The sequence below is a fragment of the Halichoerus grypus genome, chromosome 9 (genome assembly GCF_964656455.1).
Source record: "Halichoerus grypus chromosome 9, mHalGry1.hap1.1, whole genome shotgun sequence".
In the NCBI taxonomy this organism is placed as follows: Eukaryota; Metazoa; Chordata; class Mammalia; order Carnivora; family Phocidae; genus Halichoerus; species Halichoerus grypus.
The window spans coordinates 61719886-61737695 of record NC_135720.1 but is presented as its reverse complement, the minus strand read 5'-3'; the positions used below and the strand labels follow the sequence as shown (position 1 = coordinate 61737695).

Genomic DNA, 17810 nt, shown 5'->3' with positions numbered 1-17810 from the left:
TATGAAATGCAGTCTATTTTCCAGGATATGAAAGGGGAAAAAAAAGTGGAAATTATATGTGAATAGAAATGTAGCTTTAGATAGAACATAGTTCATTTAAAAGAAATGTAACTAAAGAAAATTTAGGGGGCACCTGGGTGCCTCAGTCATTAAACGTCTGCCTTTGGCTCAGGTCATGATCCCAGGGTCCTGGGATCGAGCCCCACGTCGGGCTCCCTGCCTGGCGGAGAGCCTACTTCTCCCTCTCCCTCTGCCTGCTGCTCTGCCTACTTGTGCTCCCTCTCTCTCTCTGTCAAATAAATAAATAAAATCTTTAAAAAAATAAAGAAAACTTTGACTTAAAAAGTAATATTTTCAGTAAAAATGTCTATTCAAACTTCTATACTTCTGAGTATTTTGGATACTTTCGTTGAAGATCAGGATAAACTTTTCCTCTATATTTTCTTTAAAAAGAACTTGTTTAAGTAGAAAAGCAGTGGTTGAAATACTATTGTAAGGGAATATTTATTTATTTATTTTACTATTATGTTATGTTAATCACCATACATTACATCATTAGTTTTGATGTAGTGTTCTATGATTCATTGTTTGCGTATAACACCCAGTGGAATATTTATAAAAACCTATAAAGATCTTTGGAAATATTTTGTTATTAAAAATGAGAAAATGTTAATATGTATGAGATTAGCATTATTTAGCCTGGTAAATAGTAAGGTAGTACCTTTAAAAGGTGATACAGAATATGCATATTTATGTATTCTGTATGTATTTTAATAGAATACATTGAAGTATAAAAAAACTAAGTAAACCCTCAGTGATTCTACAAATAAAGAAATTAAATGATTTATTAAACCTTAAAAAATACTACCTACTTTGGAAATAAATTGTACAACTTCAACTTAAATGTGCTAACTCAAGCACTGTGGATGGCCCTTTGCAGTATCTTTGATGAACAGAATCTTTAATTGATGTTCAGCAAAGCAAGATATTGTTCAATTTTTGGCTCACAGCACTTAGGAAATCAGTCTGCAAAAGTGTTGGCTGTGAACCAAGACTTCATTGAACTGTCAGTTCATGTATGAGAGGCCCTTATGTTTGCCCTTTAATGCCCTGGGGTTTAAAGAAGGACAGAGACAGCCTTAGTTTAATCATCAGGCCTACAGCAGGGCCACAGATCAGAAGAGCAGATCTTTTCCTCCTGCTCTAACATTCACAATTTCTTCTGAGGTGTATAGGTTCCCAGAGGTGTTTTCTTCAGTATAAGTTGGTTAGGGTCTCATCGAGTACTTTCTGTCCTTTTCTTTTAGGATGTTGTTCAACCTAGAAGAAAATGCTTCTGCTCAGCGGCTAATCTGCTTCCCCTCATTACCTTCCTGTCACGCAAAAAGAAAAAAAAAATTTTTTCATAAGATTCTTTGACCAAACTTTGCTCATGATGATGGAATCTTCAGTAACAGTTGCTTCGCCACAGGGTGAGTGCCGGCTTTCTCATAAACCACATTTCTTCTGAGAGTCATGATTCCCACAAATAGTCACATATATAGACAAATTAACCATGTTTTCAGTTTTCACTGAAGTTCTGTTACCTGATGAATGAGTTTTTCACTATTGGAACACTCGCTAATGGTGGATTTACCAATGCCTAAGATCTAAACCTGTGTGGGGCTGTTGCATTTTGTATTCTATTCTTTAATTAATTCTAAACTTCTATTTTCAGACAACATTTGCCTCCCAAGAATTTATATTTTTATTCTATTATATTTGCTAGCAGTTAAACTTTTTCTGATGGCCAACTTACACAAAAAAGCAAAGCTAAAATAAATAGACCAATCACTTATAAGCATTATTGTACTTGCCATCCTTAAGTCTAGAGCAACAAAATCAGACACTCAGTGTGATAGCTAGGCTTATCCACATAGCTCACTCTTGCTTGCCTGAGATCAGACGCCTGCCTCTGACAAATCATGGATGACTCCACATCCTAGATCTATAGGATTGCTTGTAAATTGTTTAATCCATCATGAAGGATTATCTTTGGTTGGCCCAGTTCCAGGTATTAAATGTTCCGCAGAACAATGAAATTGTATTTTAAACTTTTCATAAAGTTTCATTCAATTATTGATTTAAATGGGTAATTACTGACATTAAATTCCAATGTGTAGTGAGGGAAATACTGAGTTGTAGGTACCTGCGTATGCAATTAAACCTGACTTTTTCTTAACTTTTATGTTTTGCATAATGGAAGCTCCTAGAAGATTAAAACAAAACAAGATCTTTGTGTAATTAAGTAAGGTATTTTTTTCAACCTGCATTTTCCCCATAGAAACATGATAAATAATCACTCTGTGTCGATGATTTGTGAGCTGGATATGAACACCCTTAAAAATGCATTTTCCAGATCTGTAACTGGCAACTGGTAATATATGGTTTTGTGATAATCTTTTGAATGGTCATCATTTAACTCCTATCAATTTATCTTATTTTCTAAATATCCTCTTACCAACATTGTTTATATACTAAGTCATTAAATTTTTTTGAGTCAGTATAGAATACAACTTTGATATTAGCCTTAAATGAAATATAGTTTTTTTTTCAAACTTTGACTTAAACTTTTTATTGATGGTATTAAAAAATTATTTTCTCATTTGGACTAAGTGCTAAATACCCCTTGGTGGGTGGGTTTCTAGTTATATTTTAAAAACTACTATGGAAGGCATTATAAGATATTTAAGGTAGTAGGGTATACATTTAATTTTACAAAATTTAAATACCTACCCATATTTAGTGACTAATTTAATGGGTGGGGTTTAGGTAGAACTTGACTCAAGAGTTTTTTGCTTGAATAGCACTGATACATTCCTTTTATTTGATTTTTAAATAGTATATACTTTTTGCAATGAAATACTCCAATATAAATATAAATATTTTCCAACATCTAAATTGAATTAAGTCATTATAGTTCAATAAATCCTCAAAGGTGAAAAGGGTAATTCATTTAAAAATGATTGCTGCTTTCTCTGCTTTTTGTGTTTAAAGCTAAAAGAGGTAAGCTTAAATTCTCTGCATAAAAGTGCCTTTTTTGGTATGTCTCATACAATTATCTCCATCTCAGATGCTTTTAATGTCTATAGAAAATGTATAGATACCTCTAAATGTTGGAATTTGAGTTACTTAGAAAGTCTATGCCTGTTCTTAGTTTATAACCATCGCTTGCACTATGCTTAAAGGCACATGATAACATTTGTTTTTCTTCATAAAACCTAACTTATAAAAAGGCATGGCAACTTAATTTCAGTAGTGATCATTTAGGACTATGGCTTCTGAATATAAATCAGAAAACAACATGGTTAGTCTCCTGAAGTTATAGTATATCACCATTCATCTGTGAATGAGAAGGTTTGGGAAATTTTGTTTCCTCCATAGACCTAGCCTAACATTTTCTGTTTATCATCTTCTTTATTATGTATTTGTTTGTGTGCTTTTGAGGGAACGAAATTCTTGAGGCCAAATAAAACAATGCATATAATAGTATTTTTAAATTTAACAATAATAATAATTGTTCTAAAAAAATAAGCAGTTTATAGGTATTAAATTACTGGTGCTTTACAACAATCCAAGGAAGTAGATAGATACTATTATCTCCAATTCACACATCCGAATCCTGGGTCTCAGAGATTAGATAAGCTGCCTAAAGTTTCACAGCTGCTAAATGGTAGAGCTGGGATTCAAACCCAGACTATTTGGCTCATTGCTTGGGTTCTTAAACACTGGGCTTTATACATACATATATTGTATGTGTATTTACAATACAGCTCATTTAACAGGAGGCCAAACAGTGTGAATCTCCAAATAACTTCAGTTATGTTGAATCCAATTAGCTTTCAAGAAAATAAGGAGATTAGTTTGAATGGTGATTTAGTGAAAGACAACCCCTTTTCTGGCTATATCCTGAAGTTGAACACTGAACCTAATTGTATGAATATGGTTAAGACTTAAGAGTCAGAAAATGTTTGGAATATACTTTGTCACTAGTTGAAGTTATATATTGGGAAGCTATTTAACTCTTCATATTCTGTTTCCTCATCTGAAAAATGGGAATGAGAGTTCTCATGTATTTCTGATAGATTTCTTGTGAAGATCGAGTGAGATAGCACTGGTAAAAGGTCTCTACAAACTTTATTGTACCCTACATCATCATCATCGTCAACACAATCAGAAATTATAATAAATCAACAATACAAAATCTGAAGATAATTGTGGCCAGGGATAGAGATGGGCATAGAGGTGGCATGTAATTGTCCAAAGGCAGAGTTGGTAATTGCCTCTGACATTACCTAGTACTTGCTCTTCTCTATCCTCAAATGCTTTGGACTCTTATGCCACTCTCTGATTGACCAACACTACTCTTACTTTTATTTATTTTATTTTATTATTATTTTTTAAAAACTACTCTTACTTTTGTTCCCCCATTTTCTAAAGCTTGCTAGTCAGCTTCACTGATGGCTTATAGGGACTACAAACTCAACATGTCTAAAGCTGAAGTCACGGTTCACAACTAGTAAGTTGCAGAGGTGAGAGCTGAACCCAGAGAGTTTAGTTTCAGGGTACTTGTTCTCACCAACATAGTATACTACATTTTTGGTGTGTTTTGAAGAAAATAACTCTGGAGGCAGTATAGGGAATAGATTGAATAGGAAAGAAGTGAGAGACAAGGAGAATCACTTTCTAAAGGGAGATACTGAGGGTCTGAACCAGGTTAGTAGTTGGATCCTCCAAGGTCAGATTGGAGAATTTACAGGAACTGTATGTAACTGACTCATTTTTGGTGGTCTCTGGACTGAGGGGGTGTCCAAATAACCCTCTTATGGAGATTATAAATTCAAATGATTAAAGGAAGAGCAGTTAAGTAATTAATTTAGTCATTGGACCATATGCAAGACAGTAGTGGAGATTGTGGTAAATTGTAGAACACATGTCTAGTTTAAAGAAGGCAGTTGCCTTGAGGCTTCAGTGGACTTCTGCCATTTAAAAATGTGCGCTATGCTATCTTATATTGTATTCTGTTTCCAAAAAGGAGTCTTAAATTTGGCTTCTCATATAAAAATCCATTCACTTTGAAATGATGGTAACTAAAAACAACAGACAAACCTGTACAATGTAGTCAAAACTTACCTTCCACCTGGATTAAGCCTATAGCTGTCAGTTTACAATCTCTGCAGTGATTCTGGATTTGGTAACTCAGAGGATATTAATGCCTACAGAGGATGCAGGAATAAAAGCAGGCTGGAGGATAGGTAAAGATGTATTAGGAGTTCTGGGTGTATTTTTGTGAATATCTTGGATGGTGGACCAGAGAAATGATAGGAAGCAGATAGTGTCATGAAGGAGAGGCCAGAGTAATGGTTTAAAGAGCATCAGTATAAGAAGGAAGAAATTCCTAAGGGAGGTAGTCAATATAACTAACATCATTATAATGTTATTTTATTGAAGGCTTAACTCTTCTTGCAAAACACTTTAATAATTTTACATTTAAGTTTCCTACCAGGCACTTTGCATACATTATCTCATTTAGTCCTAAAAACAATCTTCTGAAAAAGAAAAGAAAAAATCAATCTTCTGAGGCAGGTTTTTTATTTTATACCTATTTTACAGATGAGGATGAACAAATGGCAGAACAAAGATTTAAATCCAAGTTTTTCTGTTATCAATGTTTGTATTCCTCCAGAAATATCAGAGCTTAGAGAAGAGCATCTAGAAATGTACCATGCTAGATTTCTACCCATTTTAAAAAATTCCACTTTTTATTTAGAGATAATTGTAGATTCCCCTGCAATTTTAAGAAATAATACACAGATGGGGCGCCTGGGTGGCTCAGTCGTTAAGCGTCTGCCTTCGGCTCAGGTCATGATCCCAGGGTCCTGGGATCGAGTCCCACATCGGGCTCCCTGCTCGGCAGAAAGCCTGCTTCTCCCTTTCCCAGTCCCCTGCTTGTGTTCCTGCTCTCGCTATCTCTCTCTCTGTCAAATAAATAAATAAAATCTTTAAAAAAAAAAAAGAAATAATACACAGAGATCCTGTGTATGCTTTACTCACTATGCCCCAGTGGTAACATCATGCAAAATTATAGTATTACATCTTAACCAGGATATTGACTTTGATACAGTGAAGATATAGAATAAGTCCTATACATGTTTTAGATGTACACCTAAATATTTGCATCTTTTTGGTGTGGATATAAATGGTATTATTTTAAAAAATCTTGTCCATATGTTCATTATTAGTGTATAGAAATAGAATTGATTTTTATATGTTTAACTTGTATCCTATGACCTTGCTGAGCTCACTTACTCATTTTAGCAGGTTTTCTTTTTTTTTTTTTTAAATATTTTATTTATTTTTTGACAGAGAGTCAGCGAGAGAGGAAACACAAGCAGGGGGAGTGGGAGAGGGAGAAGTAGCCTTCCTGCTGAGCAAGGAGCCTGATGTGGGGCTCGATCCCAGGACCCTGGGATCATGACCTCAGCCGAAGGCAGACACTTAACGACTGAGCCACCCAGGCGCCCCTAGCAGATTTTCTTTTGGTAGATTCCTTGAGATTTTTTATGTAGACAATCATGATTTTGGCACTTAAGAACAGTTTTCTTTCTTCCTTAATGATCTGGAAGCCTTCATTTCCTTTTCTTGCCATATTGTATTGGATAAAATTTGTAGCATGTGCTGAGTAAGAGTTGTGAGAGTAGACATCCTTGCCTCACTCCCGATGCCAAGGGGGAAGCATTCAGACTTGTACCATTAAGTATAATGTTAGCTATAGTTTTTGTTTTCTTTTTTATATAGATGCTCTTCATCAAGGTGAGTAAATTCTCCTCTGTTCCTATTTTTCTGAGTGGTAGTTTTTTTTTTTTTTTTTAATCATGAATAGGTGTTGAATATCTTCAAATGCTTTTCCTGCATCGATTGATATGATCTTGTGATTCTTTTTTTAATGTTGTGAATAATAGTGATTGAATTTTGAGTATTGAACCAATTTTGAGTCCCTGGAATAAACCCCACTTGATATTGGTGTATAATTCTTTTAATATATTGCTGAATTCTATTTGCTAAAATTTTGTGAAGGATTTTTGCATCTGTATTCATGAGAAATTTTGGTCTGCAGTTTTGGTACTGTCCTTCTCTGTTTGGTATCAAGGTAACACTGACTTCATAAAATGAATTGGGAGATGTTACCTCCTCTATTTTCTTGAAGAGATTGTATAGCACTGGTATTAATTCTTTAAACATTTAGTAGAATTCTCATGTGAAACCATTCGGTCCTGGAAAATTTTTTTCAAGTGAAGGAAATTGTGAATTCAATTTCTTTAATAGTTATAGGGCTACTTATATTACCTATTTCTATTTGGGTAAGTTTTGATCATTTGTGTCTTTCAAAGAAATGGTCCATCTTGTCAAAGTTTATGTTTATAAAGTTGTTTGTAATACTATTATCCTTTTTTTTTTTTTTTTTAAGATTTTATTTATTTGACAGAGAGAGACACAGTGAGAGAGGGAACACATGCAGGGGGAGTGGGAGAGGGAGAAGCAGGCTTCCCACTGAGCAGGAGCCCAATGCGATGCGGGGCTCGATCCCAGGACCCTGGGATAATGACCCGAGCTGAAGGCAGACGCTTAACGACTGAGCCATCCAGGCACCCACTATTATCCTTTTGATGTCTTCAGAGTCTGTAGTAATTTACCTTGTTTCATTATAGATGTTGACAATTTATGTCTTTTCTCTTTTTTCTTTGTCTTTTAGAGGTTTGCCAATTTTATCTCTTCAAAGAACCAGCTCTTTGTTTCACTGATTTTCTATGTTGTTTTTGTTTTCAGTTTTATTGATTTCTGCTCTTATTTTTATTATTTTCTTCTCTCTGCTGGCTTTGAGTTTATTTTGCTCTTTTTTAAGTTCTAGAAGCAGGAGCTTAGATTATTGAGGCTTTTCATCTTTTCTAATAAATGCATCGTAAATTTGTTACAAATATATAATTGTTATAAATTTTCCTCTTACTGCTATTTTGGCTGTGTCCCACAAATTTTCATATATTGTATTTTCATTTTCATTCAGATCAATAATATATTTTTATTTTCCTTCAGATTCCCTCTTTGAACCACAGATTTTTTTAGAAGTGTGTTCGTTAGTTTTTAAATGCTTGTAAATTTTTTTATTATGTTTTAGTTATTGATTTCTAGTTTGGTTCCATTATAATTGCAGAATGCACTTTGAATGTTTTCAATTTCTCTTGGTTATGATATATAATTCTTTTTATATGTTTCTAGATTCAGTTTGCTAATATTTCATCGAGCATTTCTGCATCCATATTTATAAAATATATTGGCAGGTAGTTTTTTTTTTCCTTCCACCTGATAACACTTATTACCCATACTCATGGTAGCAGATTTCAGTCCTTGAGAGCGCTAATTGGCCTTGTAAATTTACATCATCTTGTGTGCTTTGCTTGATTAATGGCCCCTCCCCTAGAAGGACTAATATTCTAAAGCCTGGGACTATGTCAGTTTTTGGTATCACAGTAATACTGGCCTAATGAAACCAGTTTGGAAGTGCTCCTTCTTTTTATATTCCTTGGGACAGTTTATGAAGAATTGTTATTAATTTTTCTTTAAATGTATGGTAGAATTCAAAATAAAGCCACCTGGTCCTGGGATTTTTCTTTGAGATTAGGTTTTTGACTACTAACTGAATCTGTTTATTTGTTTTAGGTCTGTTCAGATTATATATTACTTCTTGGGTCAATTTCAGTACTTTTGTCTTTTTGGGGATTTGAACATTTCACCTAAGCTGTCTAATTTATTGGAATACAATTGCTCTAGTATTCCTCATATTACATTTCTGTAAGGTCAGTATTAATGTTGTCTCTTTCATTTCTAATTCTAGTAATTTGAGTCGTCTACTTTTTTGGTCAATTTAGTTAAAGTTTTGTTTTTTAAAAAGAACCAGCTTTTGGTTTCATTGATTTTTTAAAATTGTTTTCCTATTGTTTATTTCACTAATTTCTACTCTAATCTTTATTATTTCCTTTTTTTCTGCTTATTTTAGGTATATTTTGTCTTTTTTCCCCCCTAGTATCTCTAGGTAGAAGTTTAGGTTTTTGATTTGAGATTTTTCTTCTTTTTTATTAGCAACACGCTCTAACCACCTAAGAGAACTGACTCCCGTTTTCTTCTTTTTTAATGTGGGCATTTATAGCTATACATTTATCTCTAAGCACTGCTTTAGCTCCATTCCATAAGTTTTGTTATGTTTTATCTTGATTTTCATTCATCTAAAAATATTTTCTTACTTCCCTTTTGATCTCTTCTTTCATCCAGTGGTTATTTAGGAGTGTGTTAATTTCCACTTATTTGTGAGTCTTCCAAATTTCTTTCTGTTACTGATTTCTAATTTTGTTCCATGGTGGTTGGAGAACATACTTTGTATGATTTCTGTCCTTTTAAATTTATTAAGTGTCATTTTGTGGGTGAGTATATGGTCTGTCCTGGAAAATGTTCCATGTGTACTTGATAAGAAATATACTCTGCCGTATTAATTTCTTGTGGCTGCTGTAACAAATTACCATAAATTTGGTGGCTTAAAACAATAGAAATTTATATTCCCCTACAGTCCTGGAGCCCTGAAGTCTGAGATTAGTTTCGCCAGGCTGAAATCAAGGTAGTGGCAGCTTTGTGCTTCCTGTAGGGATGCTAGGGAGAATGTGCTCTGACTCTCCAGCCTTCCATGGCTGTTGGCATTCCTTGGTTTCTGGCTGCATCACTTCAGCTTCTGTCACTGTGGCCACGTCCAGACTGGGAAATTCCTATCATTCTATCTTTCACTTCACTGACTCTTTCCTTTGTCCCTTACGTTCTGAATCCATCTGAGGTTTCTTATTTCAGTTCTAAAATTTCCATTTAAAAAAATATCTTGTATATCTTTGCTGAAATGTTTTATTTGTTTTAAGCATGTTTGTAATTGCTTGTTGAAGCATTTTTGTCAAGTCTGCTTTAAAATCTTCATCATTTAATTTTAACATCTTTGTTTTCTCAGTGTTGGCATCTATTGGTTGACTTTCATTCAGTTTGACATCCTCCTGGTTCTTGGAGCCATAGTTTTTCCTTGTGGTGTTGGCTGCAGTAGGGTGATTATTATCTAAACATTTTGTCTTGCTTGATTGCCCCTATCTTGGTCATTTTCCTAGGAGAGCAGGTTTCTTTGGGGGCTTTTTGATCTGCATCTGTTTGTGTTTCCAAGTTTCTAGCTTCTTCATCTCCAAGTCTGGTATATATGAGGCAGAAAGAAAATTCAGGAAACTCACTACTATACTGTTGCTCAGGTCCCAAGGTCCCTAGGAGTCTGCCTTCTTCTCATTACCGTTGTCTTATGTTATATCTATCTATCTATCTATCTATCTATCTGGGATTTTCAGTTGTGCATAAGAGGAAGAATAAGGAAAAAAATGCATCTACTGAATCTTGCCAGAAGTGGAAGTACTATATACCTATTTGAAAGTTAAATTATTTGCTTTTTTCTGTGTATAAAGGAAAATTTCAAATATATGCACAAAGAGAAGACAACATAATGAATTTCATGTATCTATCACACAGCTTCAACAATGATCAGTAGGGTCTTTTTTCTCTCAGTTTCTTTCATCTCAAGACATTTTGGGGGAGGTTAGGATAAATAAATCAAATTTTACTCAACTCTAATATAAATCTTATATGATAGTCTTTCACTCTTCATTAAATTTTTAATTATTGCTTTGCATAAAATTCATTGAGATTCTTCCTTGAGACGTATATATATATTATTAATTGAAGCTGATTACACACACATATAATATTCTAAGCCACTGAAGTGCTATCATATATGTTTAGTGGACATGACATGATGAGACTTCTGGTAACTTCAAATAAATGCAGTTAATTAAATGTTTAATTTTTAAAATGCAGAAATGAACATTTTGTCATTGTTTAAATGAGTCAGAACATTGGTTTGGGGAAGATTTAATGCAGAATTAGGAACTTGAATTTGTGATTTATCTAACAATCCGTTTGTATTAGACCTTAAAACACAGTTGTAAAGTTTAAAAATTTGCCTGACTAGCAAAATTTGGAGGCAACCCTGATCTGTACTAAGTAATACTTTTGGTAAGTTGCTAATTTATATAAGATACATAATTTCGTCTTAAGAATCTGAAATGCAAAAGCTGATTTAGCAAAAACCCATCATGCTAAGCATAATAACCATAAAACATGGCTCTCTTCAGCTACTGATCTCACTGAAGAGACTTTATGTAGACTCAAAATCCTGCACTGTTAAAGAGAAAATACTAAGCGGTTTAATCCAAAAATAAGACAAGAAAAAAATGTAGTAAATAGTTTAACAACATAACCCCTATGGATAAGTGTAGCTTTAGTAATAGTCATGGGTTAATGACAGCCCATCCAAATTGACTCCAAAATCTTCACAAGTATCTGAACAGTATTTATCCCAACAATACTGCAGGTTCTATGTGTTTGCCAATTGTGAAGCGAGCATTTTAGAAGAGTTAACACACATTACACAGTTCTCTGCCCTGAAGGTGTTTGGTCTAAAAATACTAATATGGAACAATTGCATGTTTTTCTTTCCTTAAAGGTACATATTTTAGAAGATTAAAGGTGCAGCATTTTTTTTTTTTTTTCCTTTTGGAAGTCTGTAGATTAAAAGCTAAAAAAAAGGGGGGGTTTATAGAATTCTGTTAGTATAAGGCTCTTGGAATAGCTTTTCTCTTCCTTCCTGTTATTCTGCATAACTCTTCTATCACTTCATTAGTAGCTTTTAGGTTTTGGAATTATTTCTTTAGGTTAGTTATTCCTGCTTCAGGTTCCTCATAGTTCTCTCTTAATGTCTGTATTCTATAGTTCTGGCTTATTGTATAAGAAGAGAAGTTCATAAAAGGCTTTAGGTCACATCTAGGTTTTAAATTTGAGATAGGATGATATGAACTGAATGAGAGGTGGAACTGTGGTTACTGGGATGGGTGGAAGGGATGGATAATGCAATGGAAGGGAGAAGAGAGGGAGGTTGGAAAGGTAAGAGAGAGGGTTAACTGGGAAGAAAGATGCTTGAAAAAATGGATCTGAATCAACATCTGCATGTATGAATTTTGGCTTTCAATAATCTTTCTTCATCTCCAAAGCACACATAAACCCCTAAAATGAAAATCCTTTTTTTTGTTTTTTTTTTTTGTTTGTTTTTTTGTTTTGTTAATTTCTCACTGTCAACTGTAGTTCTCTCCCAGCTGGATACCTGATTTGGAAGTAATACCTATTAATATAGGTTAAATGTGAGTTAAAGTCAACCTCCTAGAGTCTCAGTCTTTAGGATCAATGCCAGAGTCATTCTGAGGTGTCTGTCTTTCTCCTTGCCAAGGTTTCTGCTCTCACTCTCACCTCCCATCTGAGCAGAGATTCTCTGAGTTTTTTGTTCCCTCTCGCTATTCCCAACTGTAGGATCCAGAGTAGAGCAGAGAGACAGTGCCTATAGCTATTTAAGTAGTGGCCAAATCTAGCTTTTGACCTGATTAAGGAAGTATATTAATCTACTTTATAAGAGAAGGAAGCCATATTTCCTTTAACCTCTATAATTAATAGCTAAATCGGTTTTGCCTTTCATCCTTTCTATTCTTGATTTTCTGTTGAATCTCCAGTGGAACAAAGCTTGCTATGTTTTTGCGGGACTTTAAAATTAAGCTTAAAGGGAAAAATTTTAAAAGAAATATTGTGAGGAAAGTTATTCATCTTTACTTTTAGAAGCCTCAGATGACTTGACTGTTTCAACAGGATTTTCTTTCAATATTATCCTATTCACAAAGGCTAAAAGAATCTTCTCTAGTATTACAAACTGATTGAACCATGTGTAACCAGGGGACAGATATATGCCATGGCAAGCATTTATCGAATGGAACAATGCTTAGTGGCACTGGGGAAGCAAATATGAATATGTCCCATATCCATAGCCTTAAAGAACTCACAGCATAGTCAGGAAAGAAAGTGGTGAAAAAATAAGTGCCAGAATGATGGAGGGGAGTAACGTGAAGTAGGACTTGAATGGAAGGACCTATTGCTTCTTTCTGATGTATACTGTAGGAAGTCAGGGCATGGTTCACAGTGTACATTATATTAGGGCTGGATAATAAAGAACATAGGAGATAATAATTCTACTAGAGGCACCCTAGAGGACCAGTGAGGGCAGTGGTTGCTGATATAGCCTGGAGGATCTGTTGGGCATCCTCTTGGAGGTTTTACAGCACCTGGAACTGGTGTCTCATACACACTTTACATCTCTAAGGGTTATTTTGGGTCCTGAGAGCCAACCCACTGTTTAGGTTTCAGTTGAAAATCCCTTGAACTAAAGATACTCCCATTGAACTGTTCTCCCCACCTGAGATCATTCTAGTGCAATTATGCCACACAAGGGAACTCTAGAGAACATGAGTTGAAGGTCACTTTTCTTTGTTGCCTGCTTCTGGACAATTCTGAACTGAACTGGGAGGGCAAGCCTGCAAAAAGCATCATGCCTGGAGTGATATAATGCAAATGTAGCAATGATCTGAGGTGATATATGTCCTTATATTGAAAAAGTGCTTTCAAATACAGGTAAATATAAGCAATAACATTTAAATGAGTAAAGTCTCTTTTTCCTCTTAGTAAGCCCACCTAGCATAATGCTTAACAGGTAGTATTCCTCAAGAAATATTATGGAGTGACTTGTTTGGATATTCTGCTTTTGGCTGATAGTATGAAAGTTTCTATTCTTAAATAAATCTAAAAGGCTATTTTGATTTGAAAGTAAGAAGAATTAAGTTTCTAGCTTTAAAAACCTTAGACATCCACTTTAACCAAGTGATCAAGTTAGGATAACTAGTTATAATACATGTCAGTAACATGAGCCCTGGATTTGATGCACTGAATAGAACATGATATTCCTCCTGTGGTCATATCATAAAAGGCAAGACTAAGGAACAATTATATATTGGAGGAGGGGGGAAACAGCTAAATGCAATGTGGGTTTCTGGATAAGATTCTAGGACAGAAAAAGGACATTAGTGGAAAAACTGGTAAAATTTGAATAAGTTCTGTTGTTTAGTTAGTATTATACAGATGTCAATGTCCTGGATTTGGAAATTGTACTATGGCTATGTAAGATGTTAACATTAGGGGAAACTGGGTGAGGGTATATGGAAGTTTTTGTACTATTTTTGTGACTTTTTATTAAAGTCCAAAATTAATTATAATTAGTTAAAAAAAACTTATACCTGTGTAAATTCCATCCAAAGACATACTGGAAATGTAGCTTTATTATTATTATTATTACTAATTTTTTACAATTTGATAGTTTTATTAAATTTGTCCAACTACAGAAATAGGACACATTATGTTTGTATTTTTTTTTTTTTTTTTGGCGGTGTGTGGGGGGGTGTCTAAATAGTCTTTACTTTTTTTAGAGTTTTTATTTAAATTCCAGTTAGTTAACATACAGTGTAATATTAGTTTCAGATGTACAAAGTAATGACTCAACACTTCCATACAACACTGGTGCTTATCACAAGTGCACTCCTTAATCCCCATCACCTATTTCACCCATCCCTCCACACACCTCCCTTCTGGTAACCCTGTTTGTTCTGTTTCTTGGTTTGCCTCTCTCTCTTTTTTTCCTCCTCTTTGCTCATTTGTTTTGTTTCTCAAATTCCACATATGAGTGAAATCATATGGTATTTGTCTTTCTTTGACTGACTTATTTCACTTAACATTATACTTCTAGATCCATCCATCTTTTTGCAAATGTCAAGATTTCATTTTTTTAATGGCTGAGTAATATTCCATTGTGTATATATATATATATATATATATATATATATATATACATATATATATATATGTATATATATGTACCACATCTTTAACCATTCGTCAGTTGATGGATGCTTGGGCTGTTTCTATAATTTGGCTATTGTACATAATGCTGCTATTGACATTGGGGTGCATGTATCACTTTGAATTAGTGTATCACTTTGAATTAGTATTTCTGTATTCTTTGCATAAATACTTGGTAGTGAAATTGCTGGATTGTAAGGTAGCTCTATTTTTAACTTTTTGAGGAACCTCCATACTGTTTTCCAGAGTGGCCGTACCAGTTTGCATTTCCACCAACACTGCAAGAGGGTTCCCCTTCCTCCACATCCTTGCCAACACCTGTTACTTCTTGTGCTGTTGATTTTAGCCATTCTGACAGGTTTGAGGTGATAGCTCATTGCAGTTTTGATTTGTATTTCCTTGATGATCAGTGATGTTGAGCATCTTTTTATGTGTCTGCTGGCCATCTATATGTCATCTAGGGAAAAATGTCTATTCCTGTCTTCTACCCCATTTTTAATTGGATTATTCATTTTTTGGGCATTGAGTTTTATAAGTTTTTTTTAATATATTTTAGATACTAACCCTTTATCAGATATGTCGTTTGTAAATACCTTCTCCCATTCTGTAGGTTATCTTTTAGTTTTGTTGATTGTTTTTTTCACTGTGCGGAGATTTTTATTTTGACCAAGTCCCAATAGTTTATTTTTGCTTTTGTTTTCCTTGCCTCAAGAGACACATGTAGAAAGAAGTTGCTATGGCCAATGTCAAAGAGGTTACTGCTTCTGTTCTCTAGGATTTTTATGGTTTCAGGTCTCACATTTAGGTCTTTAATCCATTTTATCTTTGTGTGTGGTGTAAGAAAGTGGTTTAGTTTTATTCTTTTTCATGTTGCTGTCAAGTTCTCACAACACCATTTGTTGGAAAAACTGTCTTTTTCCCATTGGATATTTTTTCCTGCTTTGTTGAAGATTAATTGACCCTAGTGGTAGGTTCATTTCTGGGTTTTTTGTTCTGTTCTTTTGATCTAGGTGTCTGCTTTTGTGCCAATACTCTACTCTTTTGATTACTACAGCTTTGTAATATAGCTTGAAGTATGGAATTGTGATGTGTCCATCTTTGCTTTTCTTATTCAGGAGTGCTTTGGTTATTCAGTGTCTTTTGTGGTTTCTCATAAATTTTAGGATTGTTTGTTCAAGCTCTGTGAAAAATGCTGGTGATATTTTGATAGGGATTGCATTAAAGGTATAGATTGCTTTGGGTAACATAGACATTTTAACAATATTTGTTCTTCTAATCCATATCATGGAATGTCTTTCCATTTCTTTGTGTCATCTTCAGTTTCTTTCATCAGTGTTTTATAGTTTTGAGAGTACAGCTCTTTCACTTCTTTGGTTAGGTTTATTCCCAGGTATCTTACTGGTTTTGGTGCAACTGTAAATGAGATTGATTCCTTAATTTCTCTTTCTGTTGCTTCATTATTGGTATATAGAAATGCAACATATTTTTGTATGTTGATTTTGTATCCTGTGAGTTGGCTGAATTAATTTATCAGTTCTGGCAATTTTTAAAAAGATTTTATTTATTTATTTATTTGAGAGAGAGAGTGGGGGGAGGAGCAGGGGGAAAGGGACAAGCAGACGCCTTGCTGACTGCAGAGCCCAATGCAGAGATCCATCCCACAACCTGAGATAATGACCTGAGCTGAAATCAAGAGACAGAGGCTTAACAGACTGAGCCACCCAGGTACCCCAGTTCTAGCAATTTTTTGGTGGAGTCTTTCATGTTTTCTATATATAGTATCATATCAGCGGAAAATAGTGAAAGTTTTAGTTCTTCCTGCTGATTTGGATACCTATTATTTCTTTTTGTTATTGATTGCTGTGGCTAGGACCTCCAGTACTATGTTTAACATAACAGTAGTGAGAGTGGACATCCCTGTCTTATTCCTGATCATAAAGGAAAAGCTCTCAGTTTTTCCCCATTGAGGATGATATTTTCATATATGGTTTTTTCATATATGGCCTTTATTATGTTGAGCTATGTTCCTTCTAAACCTACTTTGCTGGTGGTTTTTATCATGAATGGATGCTACACTTTGTCAAATGCTTCATCTTCCTCTGTTGAAATGATCATATGGTTCTTATCCTTTTTTTTCTTAATGTGGTTATCACATTGATTGATTTATGGATATTGAATCACACTTGCAACCCAGGAATAAATCCCACTTGACCATGGTGAATGATTTTTCTAATGTATTGTTGGATTCAGTTTGCTAGCATTTTATTGGGAATTTTTACATCCACATTCATCAGGGATATTGGCCTATAATAATAATAATAATAATAATAATAATAATAATTCTCTTCTTCTTCTTCTTTTTTTGGTGGAGTCTTTATCTCATTTTGATATCATGGTGATGCTGGCCTATAGAATGATTTTGGAAATTTTCCTTCCTTTTTTATTTTTTTGGAATAGTTTGAGAAGAATAGGTATTAACTCTTCTTTATTTTATTTTTTTTTTAAGATTTTATTTATTTATTTGAGACAGAATGAGAGAGAGAGAGAGCACATGAGAGGGGGGAGGGTCAGAGAGAGAAGCAGGCTCCCTGCTGAGCAGGGAGCCTGATGCGGGACTCGATCCCGGGACTCCAGGATCATGACCTGAGCCGAAGGCAGTCGCTTAACCAACTGAGCCACCCAGGCGCCCTTAACTCTTCTTTAAATGTTTGGTAGAATTCACCCGTGAAGCCATCTGGCCCTGGACTTCTGTTTGTTGGGAGTTTTTTGATTACTGATTCAATTTCTTTCTTGGTTATTGGTCTTTTCAAGTTTTCTATTTCTTCCTATTTCATTGCTGGTAATTTATGTTTCTAGGAATT

General features: G+C 34.4%; 1 protein-coding gene across 6 annotated transcripts in view; it reads left to right on the top strand.

Annotated features, from left to right (window-relative positions):
* LOC118528227 (uncharacterized) overlaps window positions 1–17810 on the top strand; it is a 938723-nt gene that overhangs the window by 106789 nt on the left and 814124 nt on the right. For all 6 annotated transcript variants that reach the window (XM_078054967.1, XM_078054970.1, XM_078054965.1 and 3 more), the window contains one exon: window positions 1308–1472. In XM_078054967.1, coding sequence (XP_077911093.1) covers window positions 1433–1472 — 40 coding nt within the window. In that variant the 5' untranslated portion in view covers window positions 1308–1432. The remainder of the gene's footprint in view (window positions 1–1307; window positions 1473–17810) is intronic.